This window comes from Acanthaster planci, linkage group LG01 (assembly GCF_054643075.1).
Source record: "Acanthaster planci isolate LZ-2023a linkage group LG01, COTS_SCS, whole genome shotgun sequence".
NCBI lineage: Eukaryota > Metazoa > Echinodermata > Asteroidea > Valvatida > Acanthasteridae > Acanthaster > Acanthaster planci.
Window position 1 is genome coordinate 33,710,020 of NC_141777.1, and position 27,380 is coordinate 33,737,399.

At 41.5% G+C, this 27,380-nt stretch overlaps 2 protein-coding genes across 2 annotated transcripts; one reads left to right on the plus strand and one right to left on the minus strand.

Moving 5' to 3' along the window:
• Window positions 1-1,563: 1,563 nt before the first annotated feature.
• On the minus strand, window positions 1,564-18,101 carry LOC110987159 (uncharacterized). Its single transcript, XM_022249638.2, has 5 exons — window positions 17,754-18,101; window positions 16,614-16,695; window positions 5,093-5,187; window positions 3,454-3,608; window positions 1,564-2,953 (listed from the first exon to the last, which is right to left on the minus strand). Exons 1-5 carry the CDS (start codon window positions 17,899-17,901, stop codon window positions 2,867-2,869), a joined length of 567 nt encoding a protein of 188 aa, XP_022105330.2. The 5' UTR covers window positions 17,902-18,101; the 3' UTR covers window positions 1,564-2,866.
• A 4,688-nt stretch (window positions 18,102-22,789) lies between these two features.
• Window positions 22,790-24,028, plus strand: LOC110987157 (somatostatin receptor type 2-like). Its single transcript, XM_022249636.2, has one exon. It carries the CDS (start codon window positions 22,790-22,792, stop codon window positions 24,026-24,028), a length of 1,239 nt encoding a protein of 412 aa, XP_022105328.2.
• The last annotated feature ends 3,352 nt before the right edge of the window (window positions 24,029-27,380 follow it).

Below are 27,380 nucleotides of genomic sequence, written 5' to 3' on the forward strand. Positions count from 1 at the left end.
TATACTGAGATCACTGAGAAGAAATGGACCCAGGACGGTTGGGATCGGTTTCACGGTCGAAACGTTCGGAAATGAAACTAAATCAGCATCAATCCTGTAGCTCACTGTATTCAAACCCAGAAAATTGCCTTGTGGGTTCTGCGTCAAGGGACATGAAAAAAATGTGCTGAGGGAAAAATCCAAAAGTTATGCGGTGTTGACCAAGCATTCAGGCGCACGGACTCCCGAAATTCGCTAGGAATCGCAGTTACCGGCTTCCATATAGGACTCTTCTGGGATCTCGGGGTTCCCGGCCCACCACACTTCCTCCCTGCCCATCCATTTAACCCCCAAAAGGGTTTGAGCGACCATGCAAGGGAGGAAACGAGACAAGCCCCTAAGCCCTGGCCGCCGAGTCGGCCATACGTCTCGAACCTGTACTAAGGCGCTCACCTGGACTTCGCGGACAGTGCCAGCCGCAGAGCTTTCCCGGTCGGCCAAGGTACTGCTGGTATTTGACAGGCGTCAATTGGAGTCTCTTATAGCTACTGACAGACAGCAAACGTCGGAAAAATAAAAAGTCGCTCCTGGGAATCGAACCCATCGCCTAACAACCTTATAACCTCGCGCTTAACCACTCGGCCATCTCAGAAACAGTACTTTATGCTGTTCATATTAAATTAAAGAAACCAGGAAATACATTTTTCTTAGAATCACTTTTTGTGTATCGCTGTACTCTTGTTCCATGTATGAAGACTGTTTGACATCTTTTTTGAGTTACGTGAACTGAACAGTGCACTTTTTCAAACATTAAAAATTGACCAAACATTTCATGACAAGTGAGGGCGCTTTTGCTTTGTAAATCCAGGAAGATATGGTTCAGGTTGCATGTTTTCATGTTCAAATTGTGAATCCCAAATTTGCTATCTGGGAACATTTATGTGAAAAAGGATTTTTGCTGGGTTATTGCCATATACTTTCACGGCAATAAACTGCTAGAGAAAATTAAATTTTCCATAGTTGTGGTTTTGAAAAATCTAGAAATATTCTGTGCACAAATCAGTGCAACATTGAGATTCAGTGCCTTGTTCTGCTCATGAACATGCATTAGCATAAAATTGCAAAACAAAACTTGAAAATCAGGTTAACTGAAACCCAAAGATGCAATTTCAAGGTTTTTTAGTAAAATTTATAAAAATATTTCTATTTCCTGATTCCTTATTAAACCGTAAAGGCCTGTCCTCGGTGATCACTACTTTTTCCTCGGTGGTAGACCTCAGTACCCACGTGTAGTCTTCGGAGGGGTGTTAAGGCCGGTTCAAGTTTGGCGAGACAACAGGTCAAATATTCGCATTGTGAATTCCAAAAGTTGAAAACATTTCGACATGAGCGAAATTTTGCTGCAATCTTTTTTGACGTCATATTCGCCTGAAGTATGAACCAGCCTCCATATGGAACAAAAGAAAACACAATACCTATACTCCTCGGTAGTGCTTGTACAGCGACACACAATTGTGTCTTCAGCTACACGTAAATGTAAACACTTTCATTAAGCCAGTGAACAAGACACATTGCTTTGCAACGTTGATACTTCACAAACTTTCCAAAGCAATTTATTGTTAAATGTTACAATCACCTTGGGACAGCATTTTCTGCGGAAATGTTTGGACCTCGAAATCAAGACGTCATTTTTGTTTTCAATTCTCAGCTGAGTGACATTATGAACTTTTAAAAATGATTCAATGTGAGGCTCAAAAGAAGTTGTTGATTGGCTCCCTTGAAAATTCGAGGGAAAAACAATGAAAAACATAAGAAATGAAAACAAAAAATATCCAAGACCTACCTGTGATAACGATTTGTGTGGTGATAGCGCCCTCTAACAATGTACGTGTGTTGTCCCATGTCGCGGAATAACTACTGGAAGGCCTTGGAACCAAGACTGCCCAGAATAAGACAATCAGCCCAATAAGGTTGCAGCCGGGCCAGTAAATAGGTCCAAAATTGCCTGCGCGGACCGAATTACGATTTGTAGGCTGCCAAATTCTCTGCTATTAGAGCCTTTCGTGGCACGTGGACTGGGTGGTTTGTTAAAAAAATGAATGAAATCCAGGGGCAGGACTGTCAGCTTGTATTTCTGAAAGTATTGGACCAAATGGGGCTCTAAATTGCTCTATTTTGCCTTGGAGAACTCAGTCGGACGTATGGTTTTGTCGTGACGGTCATCTGAGGTTCAAGGCTACATTTGTGCCTGCCTGTGCAGTGCACATGCACTGCAGTGGAAGAAGTATTTTGGTTGACCTGTCTCTGAAAAATAGGCGCTGCGTAAGAGTAGGATGTTCGATTTTCGCACGATTGGGTGTCAAAATGACCGCAAAGAGATACTCTAAAACTCATAAAGGCTCAACTCCTGAAAAAAATGCAACGCGGCGGCATCGGAAAATGTCAAGGGGGTGGACTCCGCCCCCGGCTCTATCTTGTAGGGTTAAGGTCATACTGAGTGGGGGGGGGGGCTTTTGTAGAAAAAAATTAGACCCTCGGAAAATGAATGGGAGAGAAAATGCCTTGGAAGTACGTGGAAGCGGCAGCTGCAAGAAACGACCGCAGTTGTTGATGTTTCATACACATCACAGGTTCTACATAGTGCAACAAACTGCTCTTAATGAAGTCTACTCCGTTAAACCCATTCAATGACATTCCGAACACTTGGATGAACTCACTCCCAAACATTAATCTCTAGTTTACCTCGTGCAAGATCGTTACCCAAATCATTACCCCGTCACCGTTAACTGTATTGACCTATACATGGACCAATATTATCTAGGAATCAATGAAGGGCCATTTCAATCCGTTCCATCAGTTTCCAGTACTTTGTGTCTTCCATAATGGATTAAGAAGATTCGGAAATCTCCTTCACAATGACGTCGTACTGTACTTCAGCCAAAGTGGAGACTTCTTTCGAGTACGAATCTGGAGTCTGAAAAAGAAATGGAAACCATGGAATTTGTTTGTCTGGGGCCCGATTATCTATCTTCGACAACTGCCTTAGACAAGGCAGCGCGCATTGTGTTCTTTTTAACATCGTTCATTTACTCGTGTGTTCCTACTCTTGGAGAATTTGCATGGTGCCCCTTCAGCCCTGCTCACGAGGAGACTTTTTTTTTACTTCGTGAACATAAAACTACAGAGCATGCTGTTTGTCAACTGAATACTTCCGCTTCAAAATTTTGCCAAATTGATCTTGAGTCAAATGTAAAACCCGCCGGGGAAAATTCCAGATGAAAAATTAGTGAAGGAATCTTCATATATTTCCCGGTTATTTAATGGCTGAATAAATTTATCGGGGTCAAAGTACAGAAGCATGTAAACCTGGACTCCCAAGCTTTATCGCTCGCTGAATAATGTTAACAGTGCTATTTGGAGAAAACAAGAGCCGTTCGTAACAGTTCCTAACCACTCCCCCCATCAGTCCCTTACCCCCATAGCGTCATCTACTTTGTCCCGAGCAGCTCTCATGTTTGACTTGAATGTCTCAGGCGTATGCTGTCCAATCCAGGAGAGAAACGCCGTCTTCACTGTGTTGGGGCCACCTATTTCGTACTTTGAAAAGATGAAAATCCCCACGTAGTCCCCTACAAAATACGAATAGAGAAGTAATACCATGCTTACAAATTACAAATACAATAACCAAAAGGGTTATTGAAAACCTGCAAAATGGTTAAAATAGTGGGAGATTTAAGAGTCCCTATACCTTGTGTACAGTACCTAAAGACACTAAAAACAGTGATAACTTGTGTGAACGATCGGTGCTCAAAGGTTCTGAGACGGATGATCTGTCAAGCTTAGCATCTCATAAAAGTGGTGTCAACCTATAAACTAATTGACCAACAGGAGTCTACACGGGAACAGTTTTGGGACTTAGTTATATTCAAGTGTTGCCCTGTCACATACGACCCTAATTGTTCATATGCGGGTTTTGATATAGAGGTCATTCTCGAGACCTTCCAAGACATGAGATAGTGCGTGATGTGACTGGAGGCCAAAGACCTCTTTACTAATAAATTCATAATTATGCATGCATGCGCACAAATGGCCCTGGCGACAAGAAGTTGACCGGGCCCTTGAAAATGTACAGGGGTGAGCCTTTGATGATCATTTTCTCTCAGGTTTTCTGGCTTTGTTCAGTTTTTCTGAAAAAAATCCATTAAATTGTGTTAGCTATTAGTTTCCAAGTGGAGTTTTTTGTGCTCTGAAAAAGACTCTATGGTCCTAATTTTTCCTGTGCGCACGAGATCACCATTTCTTATTAGTATGACCCCCTTCCATAATAGCGTAAACCGCATTGTTAGTGTTCTTGGAGCCAACTTGTGCATTTGTAGAAACACGTACCGATGTTCAATATACATGTACACTTAACGTACATAGCTTACCACTGAACTTGGTCATAGCTTGGAGCACTACCGAAAGTAGTAGTATCCAGTTGTTATGTTGTGGGTGTTACAAGACAAAGTGCAGATTGCAAAGAGAAAGGGATCTGGTTCTTCAGATTTCCTAAGTGCAATAGCTGCAAATCGAATGGCTACAGTACCGGTACACGTACATGTACACTGAACACCAGTAAGTATTTTTACAAATGCAAAGGTTGGCTCCCTGAACACTAACAAGGTAGTTTGTACTAAGGGGCCATACGCAGGCTGCATCCGAATCTGTTGTATAGAGCTAGGCCTAGGTCTTCGCTCCATTGGAAATGCGTGGAGACGCGTAGACAAGAGACCTAGCCGTAGCTCTGGAAGCCCGTTTTGGACACGGCCTAATAATACTCGTGTGCCCGGAAGCAGGTCGTAAGCGCTTACGACCTTTTGCCGGGCACACGACGATTCATTTAGGGTTATAAGGTTTTCTACAGAGCACTAAAAATTCCCCATAAATTAGAAACTAACAGCAAACACGATTTACAGGGATTTTCTATTTAAAAAAATGAACAAAACCAGAAGACCTGACAGAAAATGATCATCAAAGTTGCACTCTGGGGCAGCTCTTGAAATTCTGCAGTTGTGCCAAAATTGGCCCTGCATAGCTCTGTTCCTGGAATGAAATGAAACTGAGGCTTACTCACCGTCAAGTTTCAACCTGTCAAGCAGTTCGTCGTAATTCGTGCCCATCGCGTCCAAATCAGTGCTTAAGCTATATCTGTCAAATTTGGCAGTGCACCTAATATACAGGTATATACGAGAAGTTTAAAATTGACAATGATTGTAATAAATATAGATGTTCATAGGTTAAAGTTAGGGTCTATAGTTTCAGATAATTTGGTGATATCAGTATTGAATTCAATTACCTCCTACATAAAAATGTACAATCTTAACATAAAACGTGCAAATTAAAATGTTATTAAAAATAATTTAACACAGAATTTGATCCTTAATGTGAGATGGATCTGTCTGCTAGCCTGTGATTAGGATTCCATTATTTTGCTTTTTTTTTTAATTAAATTATAGTCATCTATCGTCGGCTGAATGGTACAATTGCAACTCTCTGAAAAGAGTGTGACAAAATGAGAAATGCAGTGGTGTCCTCTCAACCACGTACAATATACCCGGCAAGAAATGAGACCGAGGGGTACCCCCTCCCCAACATGTCCAATCCCTATACACATTCCAGACTATTGTTACTTAACACACACCCCCCAAGATGTCTGAAAGGAATTCCCCAGATTCCTGCGAGACAATGACCAACACAAAGCACGGGGGTTCTCTCCGTCTCATACCTTGCTGCATATGACGTACATATTATATTACAGCGGAGAAAAGGCTTGCATAATATGCACAAGATACAGTCAAGCACAGATTGTAAACTTGTGGGGACGATTACTTTGGTTATATTTGTCCTTGTCCATGGGCAAATTTGGTGGACGAGAGTAACACAAAAAGAAATTTCAGATTAACGACAACTCGATTACTGATTTCATGAACGATTCAGGAACGTCAAATTATACGAAAAAACTTCGAGTCTATCCGCAAAGACGTAAAAAATGAAAGGGTGATGAGGTCTCAGTTAACCTAAAGCTAAGGGAGCCTCTGAATTCTAGGCACCTCTCACTGCAAGCAGGACGGAAGTTCACTGAATCAAAGGCACCTCAGCACAGGAGCTCCGGGAGGTGTTTCACAATCAAACAAATCTATAGCCAAAACGTAATTAAGTAGTATTGTAATTTAGTAATTATTTTATTGCTCCTGAGTAAAGGGTTCAAACTATGGCAACCGCCCTGGCATTGCCCTTGGTGATGCTTTCGTGGAGAGGGAGATTATAAGCTGGCAAACTATCTCGACGGTGACTAATTGTACCCAGCAACTTCACATGTAATACTGTACATGTAACCAGCATTTTTTAATGAAAGTTCTACATCAGCGCTCGACTTTAGCTGCAGGTGTTGCCAGTGATGTCTGTCACTTTGCTTTGGTTTTATAACGTAATTATTTTGATGTTTTCCCTTGAATACGGAATGAGTCAATGAAAGCTTCATTTTTAGCGTTAGCTTAAGAATTCATAGATCCACCCCGTTGATACATCCATAATAACTGCATAGTGGTACGTTTTAAAAGTAGTGTATAGGATTTGCGTGTACTGCAATTTGTCAAAATAAGCCGATTTGGGAGTTTGTCATTCACTTTGCGTATTATTTCATTCATTATTTCATTTTCTAAGTTCACTGCTTTAAGAAAAAATAAAGAAAAACGCTGTTCTTTTTTAAACCGGAGTTAATAGCTATTGCATAGCGTTTGTTTCCTCACTTGAGATGGCGCCGCGTTTGGCTCGTTCAAAAAACAAGTGTTTATCGATGTCTGTTAACAGTTCGAATATAACAGCTGAATGTTTCAATAGAGCATCCCAAGATAAACCTGACGATGTGTAGTACATGTAGTTAGCTGGGTCAAGGCCGTAATGCTTTTTGCAAACCTTTCGAAAGTTTTCAAACACGCACGCGAGCAACAACGCGTCTGTTTCAACGTATAAATCGTGGTAATCGCCTAGAGTTTCCATACATTTTTGACTCTTGTATATTCTTCTTTAGATACGGCCTCTTGCTTCAACGAACTATAAAAAGCGTCTCGAGGTGGCAAACTGGTTTCTTTAAATCTATCAAATGAATCGATGTACTTGTATGGATATATGCCCTTTTCCAAAAGCATCTCTGTGTTGTTTGGGAACCTTTCGTAGAGTAATTTAAAATTGAGTCTGGATCAATTTTTAACCAATCGATCGAGCGAAGCAGCCATGAAATGGAACGAGTCTAGGAATCTAAGCTGACCAAACGAGAACGAGATATCAGTTTCGGAGATTTTGGCAATGACTTTGATTTGGCTTCCGTTGAACGCGTATGCACCCTGCATAATTAAATGTGCGTCGTATTTTTTCCAAGTTGTGCAACACGACTAGAATGGCTGTTTGCTTAGCTACAATTCGAAGTTTGATATTGTAGTTAGAATGCGCTGGACCACGATAAATGAGCGGCTGCGTCTTGGCCTCGGTAAGTTTTGCGACTCGTACATACACCGTCACATCGTACGACAGCGTAAGAATAACCGCATGGTTTGTGGTGTTGGGTTCTAATTGTGTTGGTTTGTTCTGGTGCGAGAGGTTCTAAATCAGATTCAAAATCTGCGTAAATGACAAAAGGAGTGTCTTGTTTGTTTTTGAAGTTTGATCGCCTTTTTCAGGAAGCACGACTTTGGAAGGTTCTGCGTCCATGCCTTGACAGTCTTCTTTGTGGTTATCGAGTTTTTCTTGTGTTTGAAATTGTAAAAAAACACCCAAAGCAGAAATATTTTTAACAGTTGTGTTTATTGACATCTCCCATCAACCGAGAAAAAAAATTAATCCAACAACGGTGAGCTTTCTCACCTCGATTAAAGTAAAAGTAAATTGATGGGGTCGCCCACGACTTTGGTCTTGTGAAGCATAAATACACCGTCTTTTCCAGTGTAACCAAATACGTTGATCGCCAAGTTGTTTTGAGCTTCAGTGCGTGTAATTGTGATGTTGGGGTGGGAAAGTCTACGTTTGTAAAGTTTAAAACGTCGTCTGTTGTGTACGTTGAAGTTCTAACCTCGTGTATTTTATAAGTTGAGTTGATTGATAGCTGATGTTTAACTTTGTCTGTGTATAATCTTTGAGCCGCTCTTATCGCCCAACGTATGCACTCTTGACCTTTTTGAATTGAACGTTAATGATTGCAGTTTTAGCCGCTAGTTCTTTAGGAAGTGGAAGTAAGTCGCTTCTACTGGATTATAGCGCGCCACATTGATGTAAAACGCAACGATTTTATCAAACACCCAGCCAGATCCCTGTTGGGTATGGGCTTCCACGTCTTCTATCCGTTTTTGTCTTTGTTCCTCTAAAGCGTTTTTGATCTCTCATTCAGAAAATACCGTGATATTTTCACTCATAAATGTAAAAATACCAACTGTGGCTTCCGCTTCGGGCCTTTGTATTTTAAACTGAACCTTGATCGTAGTTTGCAACTTGTAACTTTCTATCTCGCGAAATTCAGCCACTGTTTTCTTTTCGATGTATCTTTTGCAAAAATCAAAAAAGTGTACCAAGTTGTCTTCAAAGAAACTAGGCTTCAGTTCTCAATTTCTATATTTACCTTGAAAGCGTTGGACGTTTTGGATGTCTACCTCTGCCATCGATTCTGGTCGAGTGTCAAAAAAATTCAAATTTTATTAAACCCACTCTCAAATTTGAGAGTTGGGTTAATTTTATTTTAAGATTAAGACCGTGCCTTTTTATACCATACGCTTTATATTTAAAATGGTTGTGACAACATTTATATAACCTCGGTGTACAAATTCTACACGCAGATTTATATGTTTTGTATTCGCAAGATAAACCTCGAGAGATAGAATCTTGCATACACTCCTGGCATTTATATTTATATAAACCGTGTTTGCACGTTCGCCATTTTTCATTGCGTGTAATACATTTTAAACAACTGTTTGTATGTGATTTATTAATTTGATTTTTAACTGCTTAAATTCCGCGAGTTGGTTTATCATATGCCAATATTTTTCATTTTTATTTTATAATCAAACCAGTTTCGAGATCATACTTCGTCTGCCTCACCGAGCAAATGCTGCACGTCTTGTTTCGCTTGCGTGGGGGAGATTTTTTTTAAATTTTTTTTTCGTCGAGGTGGGTTGATTAGGTACCCAAGGGGAAAAGGGTGGTCTGAAACTCTCTTTTCTGTACTACTGACACTTCTCGAAGTCATGGGGAAAAATGTATTTTTGAGGGTCATAACTGGTGTGAAGAGTGCAGATTGACCTCGCTTGCGCATTGTCCACGCACTCAGGATTGTCATGTGGCCCATGAAATTTTGCGAGACAAATAACACAAGCTAAGCTTGGAGTGTTTTAAAAGACCATGATCCAGACAAACCGCCGTCGTACATCATGTATCTAGACGCGAATAATTTGTACGGGTGGGCCATGAACCAGTACCTACCTATTGGAAATTTTAAATGAGTTCGAGCGTAAGACAAGTTTACCCCGGAATATATTCAAAAACTTTCACCCAGTTCCACAACGCTTTATATGCTAGAAGTAACTTTAGATTACCCACAGCACTTACACGATTTACACAACGACTTCCCACTTGCACCAGGAAACATTTCAATCCCGAGCGAAAGGCTGTCAGACTACCAAAAAGACTTGGTTTTTATCACGGTCAAAATATAACTTTTGTAGGCAAACTCACAGCCACGCTTTTGACCAAACGCAAATACATCGTTCATTATCGCACGATGCAAAAATATCTAGAGTTAGGTTTACAGTTAAAAACGGTTCACCGCGTAACGTAATTCGAACAAGCACCCTGTATGAAAAGTTACATCGATAAAAACACCCAGTTGCGCAACGAGCCGATTCTGATTTCCACAAAGTGTTTTTTAAAATGACGAACAACTCAGTGTTTGGCAAAACGATGGAAAATGGGAGAGACCGAATCAACGGAGTTCTACTGAGAGACGAGCAAGATGCCAAACAATATAAACGCTTAATTTATAAACCCTACTACAAATCAACCACGCCATTCCCGGGGTGCGATCTCTCAAATGCATTGTATCATATCTAAGTTGAACAAACGATCTATTGCGGCGTAAGCGCTTGATCTGTCTAAAACGTTGATGTACGAGTTCTATTACAACGTGCTAAAATCAGACTTTGGAAACGCGTCTGTCTATTGTAACCGATACCGACAGCTTACTCCTTCAGATTAAAACCGACGACGTCAATCGTTACTTACGTCAAAAACGTGACCTGTTTGATTTCTCAAACTATTCAACGAATTATCCCTTATATTGGCAAGATGAAAGAAGAATTTGGGGGAAAGTTCGTTTCAGAAGCAATTTGCTTACGACCCAAAATGTATTCGATCTTACTCGAAGACAACGTCAACCTTAAAAAAGCCAGGGGCGTAACTAAAGTCGTGACTAAAAAGCAACTGCGTCCCGAAGCTTACAAAGAAGCGTTGTTTGGATGCAAACAGGTTTATTCGAGACAACATCACATGAGATCGCAATAGAACTTGGTTTACACCATCGTTCAAAACAAACTGAGTCTATCGCTCTTAGACACAAAACGATACATTTTACCCAATGGCATCGATACGCTGGCTTATGGCCATTATCAAGCCGGCGGTAACTCGGTGTCTTCTGGCACCAATTGAAGTTCTTCTCTGACAACAGAATGATTGGGCCCGTCAAGCAAGTAATACAAAATAGGTCCCGTTTTACCATTGACTCGTTTAATTTAAATTGATTCGTGCGCTTTTCAATTTGAGGTCTACGCTCCAAATTGGATCTGTCGCTCTTGTGACAGTACCACCTTCCTGTTCGCCGGAATAGTACAGATACCTGACGACAGCGCCTGAAGGTAATTCTTGCCGTTTGCTTCTTATTGGAGCAGACGGCTTTTGTTTTATGAGGTCTTGTTTGATAGCTTTCTCGAGCTCTTTGTCAATTAACCGAGTCTTTTCTTCGTTTAACGCTTTTATGACTTGGGGCAGTCTTGCGACCCATTCTACATTACGCGTTCCAACGTTCAACATTTCTTGCACGTACTGGTATCCAAACAATCGTTCAGCCAACGTTTTTTTAAACCGCTCAATTCCTTGAAATTGATGTACGCCCGGTTCGCCCATTTGCATCTGAACGCCTTTTTCAAAACCGTTTTTTTAAACTCGCCTTTAAATTACGATCCAGAGTCTACGTTAACCGTTTTAGGCCAAGTTAAAGGGGTCCTTTCGTTAACTAATTCTTAACGTTAACTAACTTCTAATCTTGTTTGGCTATTTTACTCGTTATCGGTTCTGTTTCTTTGTGTATCTAGAAGCTACATCGACTACGGTCAAAGCATATTTGTATGTTTTTCCTCTTGGACCTTTTGGAACGCGATACCAAGACAGGTGCACTACATCCATCTGATGCGTGTCGTTGGGTCTGGCCGATTCTTGTTGTAATATCGTTGGCCTGGGTGCATACCCATGAGCGGGTAGATAAATTTGCCAAATGGCTTGTTTTTTTAACCAAGCTCGTATAACCGATTTATCTGCACCTGTCTTTTTGTGCAAGTGATCAACAGCACTTTCGCCTTTCCAATAGCCTTGCGGACAATAAAACAGTTTAGAAAATTCTTTCTCCATTTAAAATAAAGTTAACCATATCAGTAAGCAAAAAAACGACCAAAGCGGTTCCTCCGAGAATCCTCACTAATTCTCTAACTTTTTGATCTTCCGAAGGTTTGTAAAAATCGGACAACTTTGGTTCTGGCGGTAACGGCAACACATTTTTTTCCTGTTAGTTCTGCGTAAACGCGTAATGCTTCGTCCACATTAACAAATTCTTGTTGACTCGAGCGTTCTTATTTCGTGCGTTCGTTTAAAAAGTCCAACAGATGAACGCGATTTTCTTCCAAGGTCTGTTTGGCTTGCGCCAATTGTTCCAACACTAGGTCGTGTCGCTTTCGTTCTTCGTCTACTCAGTTTTGAGACAACCTACTAGTCCTCCTACCATCATTAATACACTCGTAATTTTATTTATATATTTTAAAATGGAGCGAGAAATTTTAGAGATTGAAATGCGAGCAGATACAACTAACATCGAGCACATGCTTGGTGGCATGCGAGCCGACGTAGATTACAAAAGTGACATGCTTTTAGAGATCCAAGACGTATTGGCAGATATGCGAGCCGAAACTTTTCATGAGGGAGACCAAATGAACCAGTACAAAGACATGTTTTTTGCAGCTGGTGTATCGTTGATTGCTTTATCTTTCTTAATCGAGAATTTAAAATTATAAAACCTTATATTTTAAAACCGTTTATGATAAAATATGGCAAGTCAATACACAAAGAAATTAAACCCGACCCGCCGGCTCAAAATGCCTCGAGCTATTAAAGGCGAAAAACGCGAAGTCACCATTACACACAATCCGAGCTCAATAGCTGCGACACATACATTAACTACTGGGCAACATACCTTGCGCCACTAACCAACCTTGCGTAGCCAACGCACCGCTAGCCACGCCAGTCGTTTTGGCCGCGTCTTCTACCGACAGTCGATCCAGGTCGGGCGGTTAAATTTTTAAGTAGCTTCTTACCGCGCATAGCGTATCCCATTGAAATGACGCTGACTACTGTACCGGGGTATATCGTGTTTGCAGTACCGTTTACGTTTATATTTGCGTTACTCGTTCTTATTATATAACGATTTTAAATTTATTCCATGTTTAAAACTTCTTGCGCAGGTGGTGTTTGAACGGGTGTCGTTTGAACGGGTGGGTGTTTCGGTGGATTCACAGCTGGCTTCTTTTTCAAAAAACAACACGAGAGCGATTCTGCCGAGTATCAGTCTACCTAAAGTTAAATTACTGTTGTTCTTGCACACTGCATAAATATCAGTGGATTCACACTCTGGCTCTGGCTCACTTGTTTTTAACCTAGCGAGCTGTTGTTTCATCTTTTCATTATGTTTTGTCAAACGTTTGCCCTGTTCGATGCATTTGGGATTTTTAGTCTTGGAGGTGGAGCCGGTGGTTGTTCCTTGGTTGTTTCTGATTCCATCGTCTTTTATAATAGATGGATTTTTTATTGATAGCCAATGTTTCATGGTAATAAGTATTGCAACTATAGGAGACAAGTAGCTCCCATATTTGTAACAAATTTCACTCAGCAAATGACCCATGCTTTGACTAATAATAGGATCGTTGTTTATTATCTTTGGTTAGGTTTTCTTCTGATTTTTTATAGCCCAACATTTCGATAGGGGTAGCTATTCCTAAAACACGAGCGTATAGACTTAAAATTGCATTACCCAACGTTTTAACAATTTCTTTTCCAAAACTAACGTCATAAAGGTTAAACAGCTTTTATTGTTCTTGAGGATTCAGGGATTCAATATCCTTGACAGTATATTCCTTTCCCAATATTTTTTTGATTCGCCCGAGGCCACTTTAGAGCAAAGCCTGTCCTTGACGTTTGGCACTTCGTTTTAATAGCTCAAGCTTCTCTTTCTCAAGATCACAAAGATACACATTTTCATCAGTGTACAACCACAGCCGTTCCCGATACGTTTTGTTTTTACTTAGCATAGGGCACACAATCACTATGGCTTCAAACACGAACCGATATTCACTTTCCAAAAGATCTAACACTCACTGGGTTTTCCCAGACCCGGTCTTTCCAATAACTTAAGAGCAATGCGGCTGTTTATACATGTTCATTTTATTCTAAACTGTAGGCCTATTTAATAAACCCAAACTCTTAAAATCTCCATTGTCAACAGTCAACTGCGCATCCATAACAAAACACATCCATCATCAAGGGCCCTGCAGTTTCTGCTTTTCTTTCCATCTGAATCGAAATGTCGCCAGACCCTCCCAACGGCCTACCAGATCAATGCGTCGAATTGTCACCCGAACTTCTGAAATCTAGCCACAAACCGTACTTGTCTTTCAAATAGCCGCCCATGTCAAAGCCAGTCAAGTTCATATCTTTCACAACTGCTATACCCAATTCACAGTCTGAATCGCCAAAAAACTTGGAAATTTCGTGCTAGTGCTGATATTCAAACAAACCTTGCGAATACAATTGGTTAGGTTTACCTTCGACGGTTACGCTGGTTTTCGTAATGTGCGGATTGTAAAATCGCTGCGAGTTTTTAACGGCTGGATCTTTGAACAGAATCATAACGCCTTTCAAGCTTTTTATCGTTTGATCAATGTTTATATTTTCTACAACGTGTCTGACTTATTTACAGCTTGCTTTTTCCACGAGTGAACTCGGTCAAACAAACAATACACACGAGGCCTTTATGCTTGGCGCGCAACGCTTGTGAAAGATCTCGGTTGGTCACGACTTCGTACTCTAGCGTCAGATCTGAAATTGAATATTCTGCGACAGAATCGGTCAATTTAACCACTTTGTCATGGTTGTTGAAGGTGAGCGATATATCAGCGGCCCGTGATCTGTCAATAGAGGTACGTCTAACGGAATTGCGTACCTGTTTTTAAAAGTGTCTGCTATAGCCTTGTCTTTACCGTCGTTTGCCGACTCGTTGGCATCCGCTGCACCCAACCAAAGTTTGGCAACGTTTTCCCTTTCTAATCCAAAATAAGCCATGTTTTTAGTCTGCGTCGAGGGCAACCAGTTATGTTTAAAGTCGTGAAAGACGTCTGCGTCTCGATAACTTACAATTTTGTTGCCTTGCAAACTGACGTCAAGTTCTGTAATTAGACGATGAGCGACGTTATTGTATACTGTGCGGTTGTCGTCTCATGATCCGTCTAGGTCCAATTTAAAAGCCAGTTTTGCGGTGCCCGGCACAACGACGTCGTCTACACCCAACGCGGAATATCAGTTTATTATAACGTGACCCTTGACCCTATTATGTAAAGTCGTTTAAGGGAGCAGAGGACTCGACATCTCTGGTTTTGTTGATTTATTCTGGAGAATGAATGCGAGGAGGGAGACGTTTTAAGAAGATGTCATCTCCAATCCGGTCAGTGTCCGAGTGACCTATAAATGCAATTATCAAATGAATCAAATGGTTCAATGAAACACCGATTAAGCTATACACAAAAGAAGTTTAAATAAACTAGAATTATTTATAGAACATGTCTGAATCAGTTTCCCGCCATAATTCCATTTGACAGGCGCCATGTTCAAAATACGAATTATTAGAAGAGCAAACGAAGATAAATTAAGGAAAATAGAAGAACTGACAATGTTTAGACCTCTGAGTCTTACAGACGAAACACTACATCGTGATATTGATAATTACTGACTTATGTTGATAAAAAAAGGATTTTTGGATTTTTGACATGCACGATCGCTGAAGTTGCGCGTTAACTTCCGGCTCCATGAAAACGGTGTGTAACTCTATGTGCAGTGGGCGTGGTTTAAACTGAAGTGACGTCATACTGACGAACCGGATAAACAAATCCGATGAGACGCAATTTCGACACGCAGTTGTCTCAACCTGAGCGCGATCAAAGGTTATTTCACGCGTGCGCACCGCCTGCGTGTCAGAAAGGATGCCCCGTATAATCTCTTCAAATTTTGGTCGTCAGATTAGTGAATAAACGTACTGCCTATAAAATGTCACAAACCAACACTGAAATAGACTGGCGCCCTATTTACTGTATTAAAGTGTTTTCATCTTGTAGATGTACACAGCACGTAAGACCAGCTCGTTTGTTTGGTTCCTTTACATAATTATTACTCCACCGTGCCCTATCTAAAATACGTTAACCTTACGCAGTAGCAGGATTCCAGTCGATCAAGCAAGTTTGGCAGTTCTTGGACATCGTATTGTACCCAAAAAAATATATTGCCGAAGCGTGCACTAGCCAGAAACCAGGGACTTTTTGAAGGAGGCTTAACAATCACATTTTCCCCTTTTCGCCATGAAAGATTGCACTGTTATTATTCTGTGTGGGTATTGAAATTACAAAGCCTCTTAAAGGACAATGAAGCCCGCTTTCTGGTCTATACATGTGTACTTCTAAAAGTACAAAAAGCTCTGGTGTCACACCTGGGAATCCTTGAACAGGTATAGAAATAAGGTATACACTGAGGCAAAACGTCACTGTCTGCCGCTCCAACGGTCTTCAATCAAACTGTTACCGAGGTAAGAACGAATTCCAAGCTGATTGGTAGGATCAATCATGCCTACACAGGAAAATACTTCTTTATGGCAGCATATGAAAAACTGACGTACTTATGTCAGCCCCTTCCCCAAAACCACTTTAAAGCTTCAACCGTGAACTTGCTGTTGTCTTCTATATTTCTGCAAATAGCGTCCAAAGGCTGTGTACTTTATTCCGGTCATGGACATCAGCAACTGGACACTTAAGGTTAGGAACTGTAGTGCACCCAAGGCTCATCATCTCAACATTATTTAGAAAGAGATTATACGCATGGAGTGCGAAACACACTTTTAATATAAAGTGCAGTTGCAGCACATAGTTCAGTTGTATTTGTCTTCTCCCAAGAAAGTTTTATGAAATAGTTTCCAAACACTTTGCTTTATTCAAATGACCATTTTTTTTCAGTTGTGTAATCTGAGAGTGACTCACCAAATTATGTCATCATCAGGGTTGAGCACTCGAGATTTGCATCTGTGTAGGGCGAGCGCGCTACCATATGACAAACCCGGAGCTGGTGGTAAAAATGGAAACTGCGATGAATTTGTTTGGTTTAACGTTTGAGAAGCTAGATCCTATAGTTCATGCCCAGTGTGGTGATTTGTACAAGCATGCAATTCCTTCTGTGGACCTGGGAACAAATGTTTCTACACAACAATGGAATCGAAGGCGTTGTGGGCATGCCAACGTCCTTGCAAGGTTCCCCACTCCCCTGAAAAACAAAAGAAGTTTAGAGGCATTTGGTGGGTTTAGGGTTATTAATTGCGAAAGGAAGGGGAACAGACAAGAAAACTATCAGCAAAAATCCAACTTAAAATTGTGTTAATAGTTCAAGACAAAGGAGTCATTTTACCGGGTTAGTCTCTCGCAAATTTAAGTCCACATAAAGTATGCAACTCTAACATTTCATAGCACGTTTGTGAGTTGGTATATGAGTCATTTTTGTCAGGAAAGTTGGAACAGACGTTCATTTTGTCCCCCATAAACTTTTGTTCCCCCATGTCTATATTTCAACACCCATGTAGTCCCTTAACGGGCAACAAGTACAATTTTGTTTGAGGACGCTGAACATTGAACAACAGAGGACAATAGGATTCCTCATTTACCAAGGATTCCCGTATTAAAAGAACAACGGGGATCCCCAGTTGCAAGTATATGTGCATGTTCAAAACCACGTCTGAAGTTTTTGCCCATGCGGTCATGCGTTACAGCGGCTGAGTCCCTATAGGTGCGTTTATCACGGGCCGTAGCCATGTAGTGTGGATGCTGCATGCCAGCATAAATTTCTCTTCTCTTCACTTCAAGTCCACCTGTAGTAGCAGCTGTGACCTTGATATCCGTAAGTTTCTTTCATCTTTGAAGTTGTGACGAGAACAGGTGACTATTTTTCCACTCATTTCTTCTAACCTGTGCGTGTGACTCCCATACCTTTGAGTTCTACATCATAATGTGCGAGTTATTCGGCGTATGTACGGTTCATAAACGTTACTGTCGTGTAGACGTGAGTTCATCTTGCCCCCAAAACAGCTTGGCGTGTATTATTCGACAATTTGCCCATTCCTTCATACTCACCTGAATAACGCCGTAGCTCTGAACGCGCCTGTTCGAGCTCGCCTCCCTCGGTTGATTGCAAAGCTCTGAGTAGGTCTCGCAGAAGTTGGGTTTCGTCCTCGGCCAAGACCATCGCCGACACGAGGGATAGAAGCAACAAACGGAACATCTTCGCACTGAATCGTCTTATTAGGCTTTCCAAGCAATCGATGGCAGTATTATAGTTCTTTTAGAGCTCAACAAGAAACGCAAACCAGTTTTGCCTGCCGTGTTACGAACGACTCACTCGACACGACTGAATCGGTTCCAATCTTTAAGGCTAATTTTATGACGTTCTGTGAATTTGACTATAAATACAATTTTTAAGTAACATTCTTCAGTGCGCACAATATTGACAATTGCTTTGTACACTTTGTGATCAACAGGTTTTGCAATTTGCAATGCATTGTGGGATTGGACAAACACAGGCGAAGCATTGTGTAGGCAATCTTACAACAATGGAAATGGCCTTCCTGTAAAACGATCCCTGTATAGTGATTATTCACGGTTTTACGTCAAAGGGAATGGACAAGGACCACTGATTCGCGCAAGCATGCATGGGAAAGGCAAAGCCGTATCTGTTCCTGCACGAATCTTCAGTTCCGAGCTTGTTCTCACTGACTACGTCCTTCTTACAACATTTTCCCGAAAGCAAGGGAAAAAAGTACCGATTCTCGCTAATCTCTTGGGCTACGAGATGAATTCGATCCGTTGCCCAGTGCAACTAAACCATGCAAAACTGACATATTTATGTCTTATTGAGTACCCTTCGTTTGGGTGTAGAGTCCGTGTTCTCCTGAGCGATCCCTGTTCACCACTTTCCACGTTGCGTCGTGTATTTGGGACGCTATCCCTGGCCAAATAGTGTTTCTGGTTTCATGACTACAGCGCCCCCGAACAATGAAAATAGAGCTGTCATCCAAGGGCTGGGAGCACTGGTACGATGTCCCGGAGGTCGCTGTTTCAAATCCTGCTCCAGACAAATTCTTTGTTCATCTTTATAATTTATTTGATGACAAGTTGTGCTAGCTTTGATAATAATATCTTTATTTCGTCGGTGTATCCTGAGTGGTCTACACGGAGTGCCATTTATGTGTTTGCATGTTTTTGATGAGCTCACAAAACAAGTTGGACACTACTTCAGGATGGAATAAGTCGTCTTGTATGGTGATTTCAGTGCAAGAACTGGAAACCTAATCAGGCTAATGATAATCATTACGATGTTGACTGTAATTATGCTTCTGTACAACAGGCACACACTGTAAAACCCAAGCGTTTAACTTCTAAACGTAAATGAATCGCAAATCTGTAATACTTATAAAATATTTTGACACATTTATAAACAGATACATACAACATATTGATATGCTGAATAGAATGTTTTATTCAATAAACCGAACGTATGTTTATGATATAGATTATGTTTAAAATTATATTAGGTTTTTAAATACTTTTTCATGATAGACCCGTTTATGTGTTTAACACCGTACCTAAATTTCTAAATAGGTGTGCAGGCTGTTACACTTTTACACTTTGACTCGTTTATAAAGGGTGCGGTTTTATTAACTGCACATTATTGGGTAAAGATAACATACACGTGTTCAAGTAATAGGCAGTGACATGATATGACAGACCTTTTCAGAAACTTATCACCCATCTGAGATCCTGAAATATCTAGCACATTTTATGCACGAACTTGCGTAAGAGACGAATAAATGCAACTCTGGTGGGGCGGATTTCTCTATAATTGCAGCTAACAACAGCCTACAGAAAGAGATCGAAGTGCGCATGCACGTCCGTGTACATGCTGCGCTGCGTTTATTTAGTCGTGTCTTGAACGTTAGGCGGTATATAGTCTTGGTTCTAAGACGTTACAATGGGTGCGTTCGATAAGGTTCCCTGAACACACCAGTGTTACACACAAGGGAAGCCTCGAAATGATCGAATAATCGAACACTGCCGTGCAATCGCCAAGGCATTCTGGGGAAAAGGTCAAGTCACCGCCAGTTCCATCATGTACGTCCATGCACGAACAGTCCATCCGTGACGTCATTACAATCGGGCAGCCTCCAGAGACACGCTCGCCAGCCGGGGTAGTAGTGGCTGACACCAGGGCAGGCACGAGGATCACGTGATGGCTAACTTACACGTGTAAGCTAATCGAACGCACTTTATCTGTAGCTGTGTTCGTGTGTTAATGAACGTGTTAGCGCAGTAAATTTTGGCAGTCAACAGAGGGCGCTATGTGACGGACGCGGTCTGTATTCGCAGTAGAGTCTTTTTCTTTATTTTTCGGTGAAATCGGGATCCAATCAGCGAGTGGGGTTTATTTTAACATGAATTATTGATAAAAGCAACTGACGCACAATGTAGTACGTGCAGCAATTTGGCATGGCAGCACAACTACATCAAACTCAGAAAGTTTTGACGAGTGCAATGCTGGCTTTGAGGCCGACCAGGGGATGTGTCACGCGCTGAGCTATACCGTGGTCGCGGTGGGACAGCTGGATGGACGTGATCGCGCCGGCATCAGACAGCTTGGACTCAGCTCCACGGTCGTGCATTATTTGTGGGAAACAGTTGATCACTTGCAAAAACTACAGTTCGCTTAATAAAACATGTATAATTCATCGATGTTAGCCTAAATTTTAACGCTTTGTATCAGTTTTGTATTCACGCCCTACCGTAGCTTCGCTAAAACTGGTTGGCAAGATCGCCAGACGTCGACGGACTAGACTTGACGTTACAAAAAGTGTCACTCACGTGACATGTGCACTACGAAATCACCATAATCTAGCCCTGCCGTCGAATACAAGATATCCAAGACGTTTCTGGGTGCAGTGTCCCAATTCAAGGAAAATTCTCCGCCAGGCCGAGGCGCTCAAAAAGTACCCCTCCCAGAGATTGTTTCGAAAAGAGGGGTCTGTTTGGGCTAGGAAATGGTGGGATTGTGTCAGTATGGCCCAGGATCATCTCTGTAGATTCAGGGGCACCCATCTGGGGGCAAAGCAGACAAAAATGGGATTGAAAATTAGTCAGAAGAGCCCGCGGAAGGTGAGGGGTGTCATTTGAAAAATGGCCACTGGGAGGGCTTGGCAACATTCACTTTTTGGGGGGTGAGTTTGTTTTGGGCGGATAATTAAAAAATCATTGGTAAACCTACTAAAAATTGAAAATCAAATGAAATCTGAAGGACCAAACAACACATTGTTTTTTGTTTGAGAGGCCTCAGGGACTTCAGTTACCTGCCATGGGGCTCCAAACTTGGTTGATTTTACACTATTTTCAATGGAGCTTGAATTGGTTCAGTGCACCCTTCTATGCGTATGATAATTTTGCGCAATGGGCCGTCACATAGCGCCCTCTGTTGACTGGCAAAATTTACTGCCTGAACACAGAGGTCGAGTTCGGGCGGCCTGTTCTTGACACGGGTTTCTTGTTCTCGCGCTCGAACAGCAGGAACACGACTCAAGAGCACTGTTCTCGGAACAGGATCACACACCACCTCTTCGTCAGGGTTTTACAGGAACACACGGAAGAACTCGTGAGATTTTGATTTTTGAACAGCTGCAAAAAGCCAAAGACAATGGGAAGTTTTGCAAAATTAACATAAATTATTCTCCGTAGCACAGAAACGAATGTTCATGTTTATAAAGAAAAGAATTCAGCCCATCCAAACATCAACTCTCGAATAACGTATCCTACATGGACGCCGCCATGTTGCTTGTCACTAACTACCATCAATAACCGATTGTTTGTTCCCGGCGTTCGAGCGGCCGACCCACGAACAACAAATCGAGCTGTTCGCGAACAGATAACCTAGCCGTCTTTGAACCAAGACTTGGCGATACACTGAACGTATTGTCTAAACAAGTTTTTATGTGTGTTTGTGTGTGATAATCAAGTGATAATCCACTGTGCATCCATATCTCGTTCATATCAGCTTAACCACTTAACATAAGATTTTAATTGCATGCATCGGCACATAAGAGTATTGGCGGAAAATCATGGAATTCAAATTTCAAACCGCTTTCAACATGCGTTTAATGTTCCGATGATGAACACTTTATATGTTAAATACGTTCATGTCAAAACGCATTCAACTGTTTTTTTAAGTGTTTAGTTTATAAACGCGTCAAATATTCTTGGGTTTTACAGTGTTCTCTCGATGTTGAACGAAAAACAGTGACTGTACATCATTTTGGGAGATCGATGGTATCGGCTTTGTTGACGAATCTTTTTAGAATACAGATGCAGATTATGAAAATAGCGAACAAAGCCATACAAAATGTCAGGTTTTCTATGGTTTGTACAAAACATATGGATACGTCCAGCAAGCTTCATTATGCACAAGGTAAGCTTTATGTTTACATAGGGCCTACAAACTGTAGCTTAGAATTTATGTATCTAAACTCCTTCCTTACTCGTATCAAATCATATACCAAAAGTATAAACTGACAACATTAAAAGAAAAATAGCACTACATGTATTATGAAACATTTCTCCTCCCTTTCAAGGTTTCCTTTGACGCCGAATTTCACTTTGCCGATAAAACGAAACGTTCATTCCCAGTAGGCTGCTACCGTGTCACGTGCATGAAATGCTGCATGGGAGTCAGGAATCGAGATCACGATAGCAGGCGTGGTTAGAAGCAGCGGCGATTCTATTTAACAGAATATCTCACTTAGAACCCGAGCTAGCCACTTGATGAAAGCTAAACAACTCAGTGTTTGTCCTGCGCGTTACCTTGGTAATTTTCTGTGACGTAAGGTTTTCCCATTACTTGCCTCGCTGAAATTACATTGTTAGTAATCCGTGAAAAGCCCAAGTGTTTATGGTGAGAAGACAGCTCTTACTGGTCATGGGCTCACACGTGAGGGCTGGGTACGAACAGCCTCATAAAAAAGCACCCGAGGCAGCCGCCTGGACCAGACGCCATCCCGGGGCAGGTTAAGAGAGCTGTGTCTCGAACTCGACTCAACAATTCTATTTTCTTAACAGAAAAGTAATTAGCAGGCATGGAGACGATCGACATAACGACTCCGTTCCCTAAATTGAGCGATGTTACTGACAGTGGCGGAAGTTTTGGTCTCGATTCTGAAAGCGACATATGGAATGTTTCTTGCCCGGTCGAGAGCAAGCTCACCATAACAGCCGAGTTTGTCCATAAGTACATCTACTCTTCTTTTAGTGGGATACTATGCACCATTGTCATGCCTGTCGCGATATTCCTTGGCTGTACTCTTAATGGCAGTTTCCTGTATGTAATGGCTAGCGTAAAATCCATGCAAACCGTCACGAACTTCTACCTGACCAATCTGGCCGTGTGTGATATGCTGTACCTGTTGTCTACATCCTACGAAATTCGGGCTTACGTCATATCCGGCACCGTGACCCGTAACACTCTCAAAGATGGCCACATCTCGTGTTTGATACTGCTTTTCGAGAATCTCTTCTATCTTGCCTCTGTGGCATTCGTCACTCTGGTCACGATGGAGCGATTCTTTGCCATCTGCCATCCGATAAAGAGCTTGGCCCTCAACCGCCGCGGGTGCACCATTAAGCTAGCCGTGGGTGCCTGGGTGGTCACTCTGCTCGTAGCATTCCTGTACACCATTCAGTTTATCTACCTGCGGGGAATCTGCGTCGTCTGGCCTGACGGGGAGAGCTATGCTCACTTACCAAAGGTGGTGGGTCGGTGTAATGGGTCTCTCATTCCGAAGCATTTTACCATCTTCCCAGTCATCATCCGGGGCTGCAAGACGATCACGTTCCTGGTACCTTTCATCTGCTGTTGCTACATGTGCGTCAGGATCACTGCAGCGCTGGGTAAGAGGCCTATCCCATCTGCGAGGACTGGCGCCGGCTCAAGCGGCAATGCGGAGCGGGTCCGTCATCAAGTTACACGAATGTTGCTCATTAACACCTCGGTGTTCTTCTTCTGCAACATTCCGAGTGGTGTATTGCACGTCATTCGATTCTCTGCACTGGTTTCCGGGGTGTCGTTTGTCTTCGAAGGCACAGTCACCACCATCGGCCATATCGCCATCATCTGTACCCTTGTTAACTCAGCGATCAACCCAATCATCTATAACGGGAGCAATCCCCATTACCGCCAGGCGTTTCTCTATGCCTTTACGGCGCGGCTGAGGTACGAGCGCGGCGGACGCAGCGAGCAATCCTCCCAGCCGTCAACCATAAGTCAGCGAAGGGTTGCGGTGTCAACAGTAACGACGGGAGACACCTCAGACAAGTAAAAGGTGCAATACGAAGTAATGTCATCGAGAAGGTATCATTTCCGTTGGAATTGAATTTTTATTATTGTTATCATTATTTTTGGAGCAGAAGTGTACAAAAGAGGAGGGAAAAGTTCGACGACTTAGTTAACACATTCATTTTTCTGAGCTTCCTGTTGCTATCTGTGAAATAATTTTTAGAACTTCTTAAAACTATCCCCACGTGATTTGTAGCACCACGTTCTTTTCAGTTGAAGTTTTTGCCGATTCATGACTGTGATCAAATTTTTTTTCAAGATGATCACCTTTTTCAAGGTGATCAAAATTATTCTTTTTTATAAACGTATAAGGTCAATAAATATTTTGTAACCCAAGGTCTTTTTTTCTTTTCATATAACCCACAGCCAGGAGAATTGTCTTTCACATCACTCCAGCAGTTAGTATCAAGCACTGTAGACTGAAGGAGGTAACAAAGGAACACTTCATCACTGAATCTAAACGGATAGCGTTCGTACAAGCTACAGGTGTTTTCAGCAATGTAATTGGGAAAATATGTTTCGTCAATCACGATGAAATGTTGTGATTTAATGTAAGATTTTTTAGGAGGTAGTTATCTGCCTCCCTCTCTAAACCAAAATTGAGGGTTGCTCATATTCAATGCGGTTGCCATCATACAGCAAAGAGAAATACCTGGAAATCCAGCCTGATGGGATATTTCGTGTATATCTTGAGCGTTCCTGAATTAGGTTACACACACATTCTTTGCCTTGGGACACCAACAACATGAAATGAAGATTACTATTATTATTTCTCATCAGTGATTCTGAATAAGTAATGATTCCTAATCATCGCATGTTTTTAAAAAAGCCGATTTTAAGACATGTATGAGTGCTAAAATACAAGAGCTTGTATGTTGCAGTAACTTGTAATGACGCAGTTTTAAATAATTAGAAATGTGTTCTGTTATTTTGTAAGTATTGTAGAAATATTATGAGTGCAATAGTTAGATTTCATGGGGAGACATATTGTATGCCCTATTTAAGAGGCGAGGCCAAGTAGAATGGGATATTTAATCTGTCAACATATTATATTATTCTTTCCTCGAAAGTGAAATTATTATTATTTATTATATATTATTATTACATCATTATTTTTATACTACGCCTAAATAAATCTGTTTGTGCATGACGCCGGTTTACTCTCTCTCCCTCGAGTAAAATCGCCAGTAGTTTTCCCGTTCTTTTGGGCAATACTTAAAGAGCACCTCTAAGGAAAACATGTTTTCTCTGATTTTATGTGTTCAAATAAATACGGAGGCAACCAAATCGAACGCAGTGTCATTTGTCTTCAGAGCTCAACTATGATAACCTAAAAATGGCTTTTTTCTGTTTATGCCAAGGTGCGAATTCTGGATGTACCGGTAGATTGCGTCATTCGAGAAAAAAAACAGCATCTTGGCATGAGCAGAAAAGAAGCCCTTTTTAGATAGTTGAGTTATGAAGACAAATGACAGTGCGTTTGATTCGGATGCTTGCATATATTTATTTGAACAGATAAAATCAGAGAAAACACATATTCCTTTGAAGTGCTAATTAAACTACGGAAGTGTAAAATGGCCACTTGCAAAACAATTTTTTTCGAATTACCATCTCGCCACGTCGAGATAGTAACTGACATAGTAACTGAGGTAGCAAAGAGAATCGAATCCCCACAATCAGGATGGATCATTAGACTCATTATGTCTCTCAGTGATCAAATAATAGTCTCTTGAACAGCGCAGCACTTACATTGTGGTGTTTAGATGATTGGCTGTGGGAAATCAGGAATAATTGGGGGGAACTTTTGAGCTTAAAGCTTGAGGTACTTTTCTGCCTACTTTCATACGTATACAAAAATGCAATTTAGGTCTCCCTTGGAAAAGTCTCTATGCCGCGAAGTTCACTTTTAATTTTCAATTTCAGGGTCAAAGAGGTGACAAGATGGCCCGCCACATAGCTGCCGCATGTTAAAATTACCATTGACTTCGTAAGGGCATTTTGCAACGGATTCAAAAGTTACTCTCTGCTTATTTTAACTCGATAAATTTATAAGATTAATGAATGAAATAACCCAGTCCCTTTAACAGATTTTTTATCCATGTTCCATGATCCTGTAAGAAACATGTTTTGACTAATTTGAGGGGTTTGAAAAGCCTACCAGCTAACCATTACGCATTTCTCCAATGTAAGTTCTTGACGTTAAATAGGACGTTGAGGAAATGAGCAGGGAGAGTTTAAAAAAATTGGCTGAAACACAAAACCCTCACGATGAGTACGAATTCCTATCTTTAATAGGCCATGTCTCCCGGCCCATTCCGCCGCTCAACAAATGCCTTTCCGGATCTTCCTTGAAATACTTTGTTCGCTATAGTTGAAGACCAATTTTGTATGAATCGACCGTGACAGGGTCCTGAGATTTTGCCGAAATTAATTCCCTGGAGCGAAGTTCACGGTCCAGCGCAACATCGAAGGAGGACGCGTTTTAATAGGAGGTTTGTTCACACGGGTTGAATGATTTGTTATTTCAATCGGACACTAATGCAGTTTTCACTGTGGAACAAGGAAATACCCACACACACACACAATTCAAGAATCCTCTCCCTAAGTAGCGGATCTAGCAGCGTTAGGACCGTCATCAAATCATTTCTATTTACAAGGAATCCCCCGCTTACGCTTCATGGGAACTTTTAGTTCAAAGTCAATTCGTCAGAGCGAAAAACATCACCAATAAAACTGCCGTTATTGACGGATGGCAAACTCGCTTCGCTTCTGCCGTCGATGCTCGTGACGTAAAACCCACCTTCTAACAGAGTTTGTTTTTTTAACCTCTTGATGCGACTGGGGAAACAGTGCGGTAACAAAACCTTTCACTGTGTCTAACAATAACGAAGAGAGGCAGTATCACGAATTATACTTAAATAATAAAAGTATGAGACACCTTCTGTAACCACTGAGAATGTGAATTGTTAGAAAGCAAATTAATTATACGGCGTCTAAGGTCTGCAGTCGAAATCACTGAAGAACGAGTCACCGGTCACAAGTCCATTATCACGAAAGAGAGCGATTTCGTCGATGCCGTGCTGGCGATGAACGTGACATAAAAACCAAACTTCAAGCAGCAATTTGTCTTTACCTCTTAATGCGACTGGGTTAAAACTACGGTAACGTTGTGCCTTGAAATACTAGGTCTTTCTGGTTATATTACGAAGGACAGAACGATTGTTTGTTCATTGTTGACAAGGGCATGGGTGTCAAGGGGATTCGGATAAACCAGGGGATATCCTCCCACCCCTTCCAACGATAAGAATGTAATTGTGAGTTACAAAAGTACCCTC